Source organism: Haplochromis burtoni, unplaced genomic scaffold (genome assembly GCF_018398535.1).
Source record: "Haplochromis burtoni strain Fernald_Lab_line unplaced genomic scaffold, NCSU_Asbu1 Contig_26, whole genome shotgun sequence".
In the NCBI taxonomy this organism is placed as follows: Eukaryota; Metazoa; Chordata; class Actinopteri; order Cichliformes; family Cichlidae; genus Haplochromis; species Haplochromis burtoni.
In genome coordinates, this window is record NW_024582387.1 from 2,123,325 (window position 1) to 2,130,459 (window position 7,135).

Here is a 7,135-nt window from a genome sequence, read left to right on the forward strand (position 1 = left end):
TTCATTCTTTCTCCCTGTCCTGTCCCGTTTGTAGCAACTGAAAATAAAATAAATTCATAATTATAATAAAGGTCAATCAAATGGACCAATATGGCAAGGCCATGATGATCCACTTGGTAAAATAAATCCGCTTGGCATCTTTCTTGGCCTTAAGACAGGTGGATCTTTAGCCAATTCTGATGGCTAAAGATCCAAACGGGACACAAAAAAAAACAACATAAATGTTTTATTATGAATTACTTGCAATCAAAAGTATTCAAAGCTAATAAAAGAAAGCTTTGATTTTACATTTTGTCATATCCTTTATGTATCTGAATAGCTTTTGATCCACTCCTGTTTTATTTCTTTTGGTTGTTGGGTAGTTAAAGTTAATGGTCTGCTCATTAGTTGCTGAGTAATGGAGCAGTAATTCTCAGGCTCTCTGGAGTTTACAAGAGTGGGACCTGCAGATGAAAACATGAAATGATAAGTATAGGTGGGTGACAGAAGCTTTTCAGGGCCGAAGTGGATTGTGGCATCCACACGTTTGGGGGTTGGCTGGACTTTTAAAGCTGCTATGGACAGATTATGCTGCATTAGTGACTGAGTCGAATCAGCACTCTGGCTGATTTGACACTGTTGGGATTTAAATATATATTTTAATGCTTATTTTGTTGACTATATTGTATTATGTATAAGAGAAGGCCAGCTTTGAGACTAGGTCGCAGGCTGACAGGAAACTGCATGTTTTTGCAGAGCATGGTAACTGCAGGCAGAAAGTGAAACTAAGCAGAGTGTTTGATCGAAACTTAAAGTTTGTGTGACGTCTATATGAATAACTAGGCTTCCTGTTTGTGCTTCAGACCTGAGCTAGTGTGTTCGGGTCTCCATATTCCGGAATATGTAAAATTAAAGATCATTTTGTAAGTTAGACCACTTTGAGCCGTGTCTTTCTTTGCCGTAGGGAATACATAGAACTGAGATTTAATAACACCAAATGTGATCACTCCTCCGGAGGTTTCTTCCTGTTAAAAGGGAGTTTTTCCTTCCCACTGTTGCCAAAGTGCTTGCTCATAGGGGGTCATATGATTGTTGGGTTTTTTCTCTGTATCTATGAAGCGCCTTGAGGCGACTTATGTTGTGATTTGGCGCTATATAAATAAAATTGAATTGAATTGAATTTTTCTTCTTCCTGTTACAGACCTGTCACGGACAACTGGCCTGAACCGTTACTCTGCACTGCAGCCGACACTCTCACCTCAGCCCTCCACTACACCTCCCCAGAACCCAGAATATGACTCCAGGAGAACTCTAGGAAGGTAAAAAACAACTCCAGCTCTTATTTGTTCCTCCTGATTGTCTGCTGATTTCTCGAATATCCTTTTATTGAGCAACATCATGTTTGACTTGATTTTTTTTCCTCCCCCCTTCACAAAAAGTCGTGCCAGTACAGGCAGAGAGCGCAGTGACAAGCCACTAATCTCTGCAGCGCCATCAGCACGGCCCGGACCGTTCATCAGGGGAGGAAGTTCTAAAGAGCTGCTGGAAAGTCCAAACCCAGAGGAGCCGCGAAGAGACCGTGAGCGAGAGGGAGCCGAGCCCCGGAGACCGAGTGTCACGGAGGACAAAACGGAGATGGAGCGCAGTAGAGTCAGGGAGCCTGGTGAGAACACTGCTCAGCCTCTGCAGTTTACATATTTCATTCAGTTTTCAGGTGAAAACAAGCGAAACCCTGAGTTTTTGGTGTTAACAAGGTAGCCCACTTCTTACCAGGGTACATTTCATGTACAAAAGCTCCATCAATCAAATACCTATCATTCCTGGACATTGATACTCAGATAGTGAGAGCGTCTGAGGTCTTTTTAAATGAGCATTGGTAGGAAATTTAAATTCTCAGGAACACCTGATTTGGTGCATTTTATAGAAAATTTGTAGTTTTGTATTAAAAGAAACCTGTTTACATTTTTAGGGTTGTATTACCATATACTTGCTTGTTGACTTTATATAAAAGTAGTAAACCTACTTACCAGTTTGAATTATTTACTTCAATATTTCTAAGGTCATCTAACACCTCTTGATGTGCTTTACGGTGTTGTAGGCTAATGTAGTCAGATTTTCCTGTGGTTTAATGATCAGTCAGTAGTAATGAGTCTATTAACTTGCACAGCCAGCTTTCCTTCCTGGCTTTAAATAGATTTTATTTATAAAGCACTTTTTCAATTCGAATGAAAACTTCAAACACTATAAGCACACACAGATATTCATTCTGCACTTTTTAACACTATACTGCTATATGGTGCTTAGGGTTAGAAATCCCTGAGTATAATTGTCTATTTGCCAACCACCTTCATGTGACTGTTTATCCTGATTGCCAGTGTTTATGTAACTCAATCCAGATAAGAAGAAGATTTGTGGGGTGTGTTGAACTTACTTTTTAGAGCAGCCATCGGTTCTTTCCACCAAAAGGCAAAGTTGGGACTTGTGTTTATATGTTTACAGTGAAACCTGAGCCAGTGGTCCAGACCCCAGACAGACCAGCCCTGTCTGAGGAGGGGATCGAGAGGAAGTCCAAGTCTATTATTGACGAATTTCTACACATAAACGATTACAAGGTATGACATTCACAAGCAGTAGGTGAAGTTTACGGTGCACAACTTCTAATACGCATCAGCAAGCTTCTGCTTTACATGAATATTAACAGTGATTTTTCCAGAAGATTCATTCATGATTAAATAAGTTATTTTCTTTAAGGCAAGCATGCATTTTGTATTTTTCATACCACTTTAAGATATGTTGTAAGCTTTAACCAAGATTTGTGTGAGTTTAAATCCACCAGCAGGGTAAGATAATGAACCGTGTTTGATATTTTAATGATTTATAATTGCTAGAATGGAAAATTTCAGTATTTAAAATTTTCAGTAATTTCCAGCTGAATCAGTTTTGACAATATATCTTCATTTTCTGTAGGAGGCTATCCAGTGTGTGGACGAGCTTGACTTGGGCTCCCAGCTTCACATATTTGTGCGCGTTGGGGTGGAGTCGACCCTAGAGCGCAGTCAGATCACACGGGACCACATGGGCCAGCTCTTCTTCCAGCTGGTGCAGCAGGGAACCGTACCCAAGGCCCAGTTCTACAAAGGGTCAGTTCACTTGCTTAGTGGCCAATACTCAATCAATCACTAGAACTCTTCTATTTACTTTCTTCTTACCCATTTTTTATTATTTGATTTATTTGGCACTGAAATTTTGGACCAATCTTGCAATGGAAATACACATTAAAGTGAAAGTATATCCTTTAAAAAGCACATTGCAGTATTTTTAACATTGTTTATTAAAGTGGAAATAAAGTTTGAAGCACTGTCACATCTAATCACTGCTTGGTCTTCTCTTTGTCTTTGTTTTCTCAGGTTTGCAGACACGCTGGAGCAAGCGGACGACATGGCCATCGACATTCCTCACATCTGGCTGTACCTGGCTGAGCTGCTCAGCCCTGTGTTGAAGGAGGGGGGCTTCTCTATGAAAGAGCTCTTTAGGTACAAATAACTGAAAATGAAAGATTTGCTACATTTGTTCAGAAATAAATTCACCTCTGCCACCAATTTATCTACACTTTAGTCTCAGATTACCTTCCATCAGACATAAAAAAAAAAACATGAGGGTTACATCTGCACATGTGTTTAAATAATTGGTCTGATTGCACATTTGCTGTAAACAAAGCTGTGTGTGACAGGGGGGAAAAACATGTATACTTCAATTTCTTTCGTCTCTGTTTGCAGTGAATTAAGCAAACCCTTGCTTCCTGTGGGAAGAGCTGGGATCCTTATATCTGAAATACTGCACTTACTATGCAAACACATGGTAAGCAATGCTTAGATGTTATATTGTTGTTTTTTATGATTATTTTTACTTTTTTTGTTTGTTTGTTTTTTATCTGTTCTCATGACCTCAGTAACATTTAATCAATGAAGATTAGGGACTAATGAATAATATATCTGTGTAAGTATCTATGCTCCTTATCCTCGCCTTCAAAATGTTGAAAATGCAAGAAGATGTGTGTGAGGGGAGAGGTTTAACTTTTGTCTTGTTGTGTTTCCACAGAGCCATAGGACTGTAGGTTCTTTATGGAGGGAATCTGGCCTCAACTGGACCGACATTCTTCCAGAGGGAGAGGATGTCCAGGCCTTCATCTTACAACAGGTTGGTTAGTGTCAGGCTCAGACTTGACAACATTTTGATTTCTTTCATTGGTCACTAGGTCAGATAGAAGTTAACATTAGGGTCCAAAAATTTAGCTTTTTTCATTGTGTGATTACACACTGCTTCCTCATCGCTCATGCGTTGCTGTTTTTTGAGATCTGCATGATGTCATCAGGTGTTACCTAGGAATTCTATAGAAAACTATGTAAACAGACAACAGGAAAACCTTTTTTTTCCCCCTTTTCATCACCTTTTCATTTCTTGTCCTCTCCTGTCATTTTCACGTCAACAGAAACTCCAGTTTCTTCAGTCAGACAGCTCCAATCCTGAGGCAGCTCTGCCCGAAAGGGTCTTGTCTCCTGAGGAGATGAGCCAGCATCTGGAGAGACTCCTCCTGGAGGATATGGCCAGTGATGAGCAGATTTTTGACTGGGTGGAGGTATGACAAGCGACGTTACTCAGGAGCTCAAACATCACACAAACTGTGTGACCGAGTGGCTAAAAGCAGGGAGGAGCGGCAGGCCGTCGTTTGCTGTGTTGCTTTTTTTTTTTTTTTTTTTTTTTAAATTAAAAGTATGGAATGAGAACAGACGTGGTGTTTGCATTTTTTATTCTTCCATCGCTTTAATTTTTTAGATATAGGATTCTGAAAATGTGCCTTTTTACAGCCTTTGGTGCAATTAAAAAGAGACATAAATATAAGGACTGAACGTTTTTGTGACTTTTCTGCCTTCCACTGTCTTTCTGTTCTGTTCTCTTATGTTGAGCGCTGCACCTCGTGGTGCTTTATCATTGTTGTTCAGTTGTATTTTTTTCTTACTTTTCCTGTTTTCATCTTTATCCTGTTATGTTAATACATGAATAGGACGACGTGTTAAAGATGTCTGAGGAGACCAAGCTTGAGGTAGCCAGCTCGAATGACGATAGAACCAGAAGCCATGCCAACTGTTTTAATGTAGCCTGCTCTTATAGTACCTGACTCTACAGAAGTGGACAGCTGGGGCTCAGAAGTCCACCAATACCAGAGTTTGTGGTTTGATTCCTTGACCCCAGTTACTCATGATGGTCAGACCAGCAGCATGCCTCCTGGCTTTGAGCAAACAGTGTGTATGAAATTACAAAGCTCTCTGGATAAAAGCACTACATAAATGCAACCCATTTGCCACTTACCATTGTACAGCTGCACTCAATACTAAAAATGTCAGAAAATAACTCAAACACTGTGCAAATATGGTGAACAGTAGAACAGAGTATCAGATCATTCGCGGACAAGTAGGTGTTAAGTGACGTGTTGATACAGAGTATAATATAATCCTGGTGTGGTTGAAGTTGAGTGTTTGAGCAGAGGACGCAATCCAAACATGGTTTGAAGGGGAAAACATAGTTAAAACATGTGCTGCTGCAAAGTTATGTGAGGTTGCAGTGTATTTTTTACCTGCTAAGTGGAGTCATGTGACAATGACAGCTAGTTCTGCTCCGTTTCCCAGGCAAATCTAGATGAAACACAGATGAGCTCGTCTCCCTTCCTGAGGGCTCTGATGACAGCTGTGTGTAAGGCAGCAGTGAAAGGTAAGCCACTCCACCACCTGGAGAAGACACTTCTCTGTTCTGCTTAAATCCCACCGCTGATTGCAATATTTACACTCTGCCAAATTGCGAGCGGGCCGGCTCAGCATGCACTCACTCTGCCTCCTGCTTTGCTGTACAGATGATAACACCAATTGTCGAGTGGACACGGCCATGATCCAGAGGAGATTGCCTGTATTACTCAAGTACCTTAACTCAGACACTGAGCGACAGCTGCAAGCACTTTATGCACTTCAGGCGCTGATCGTTGCCCTCGATCAGCCTCCAAGTAAGTTCTGCATCATAGTTTATAAAACTAATAAAACCTGCTGCTCTTAGCTTTCCTTACTAGCGCCTTTCTTTTGTTATTGCTGATTAGAGCTCAAATACTGGCTACAAGCGGCTGTACATGTAATGATTAAGACATTTTTTTTATTCATTTACAGAACTTGATCTCACCACAGAGTTCTTACAAGTAAATTCTTACTAGTTAGTGTCTGTTTCCAAGGTAAAGAATGATTGAACTAAAAGTCTCAGTGTTTCTCTGTGGAGGATTTGCATAAATAAACTTGATGAGAACTTCACTGCAGTTTAGTTCTCAAGGTATAAGAATATAATGTGTTTCAAGGAAATATATCTTGCAGTTATGTCAACATGGGTTAGGTAATAGATGCAATAGACTGTATATAAAAGATGGTCACGTTTTTTTACTGCTTCTATGTTGATTCTATGAAAACTAGTAGTGACTGTATTTAGACAAGAGGTTAGAGTGTCACTTTGTCAGCTAAAGCATATAAAGCTGCGTTCATAAACTACATGCACAGGTGCACAAACACTCACAGATAACCAAACAAGACCAAGTACAAAACACTAGACTTCAGTAGCTTTCTACTACGGTCATAAAAAAATTATTTCTATCTACCTTGTTTTATATTTTTAACTGCAAGCCTACGGTCTTGTACCATTCCATACACCCTAAACATAGCAGTGACAGAAGATAAGACTCTGATTAAGTCTGAAACAGCATGAAAAATGGAACTGTGGTGAAGTTGGTATTGCCTTAAAAAGCATTCATTGTAATGACCAGCAGGGGGCATCTTCTCTAGCTGCAAAAAGGCAGGATTATATAGAATGTGTATGGGGGGGAAATGGTCTTCAGCTGACTGTATTTGTGACCTCAGTAAATGGTTTCCTGATTAATTTCTGTGCTCATTTGCTGGTTTCAAGTCTTGACGACTAAAAAACGAATTAAATTTAGCAAAATACGCCTAATCTTTAAGTCACAAAGGCGGATAAGCTTATTGACTACAGCCTCAACCAGGTAGGTGTGTGTGTGTGTGTGTGTGTGTGTGTGTGTGTGTGTGTGTGTGTGTGTGTGTGTGTGTGTGTGTGT

At 40.1% G+C, this 7,135-nt stretch overlaps 1 protein-coding gene across 13 annotated transcripts in view; it reads left to right on the forward strand.

The window, feature by feature from the left end:
- eif4g3a (eukaryotic translation initiation factor 4 gamma, 3a) overlaps nucleotides 1–7,135 on the forward strand; it is a 77,651-nt gene that overhangs the window by 69,216 nt on the left and 1,300 nt on the right. For all 13 annotated transcript variants that reach the window (XM_005917875.2, XM_005917878.2, XM_005917881.2 and 10 more), the window contains 10 exons: nucleotides 1,181–1,298; nucleotides 1,419–1,642; nucleotides 2,479–2,591; nucleotides 2,947–3,119; nucleotides 3,387–3,512; nucleotides 3,756–3,837; nucleotides 4,078–4,176; nucleotides 4,469–4,615; nucleotides 5,664–5,745; nucleotides 5,885–6,031. In XM_005917875.2, coding sequence (XP_005917937.1) covers nucleotides 1,181–1,298; nucleotides 1,419–1,642; nucleotides 2,479–2,591; nucleotides 2,947–3,119; nucleotides 3,387–3,512; nucleotides 3,756–3,837; nucleotides 4,078–4,176; nucleotides 4,469–4,615; nucleotides 5,664–5,745; nucleotides 5,885–6,031 — 1,311 coding nt within the window. The remainder of the gene's footprint in view (nucleotides 1–1,180; nucleotides 1,299–1,418; nucleotides 1,643–2,478; nucleotides 2,592–2,946; nucleotides 3,120–3,386; nucleotides 3,513–3,755; nucleotides 3,838–4,077; nucleotides 4,177–4,468; nucleotides 4,616–5,663; nucleotides 5,746–5,884; nucleotides 6,032–7,135) is intronic.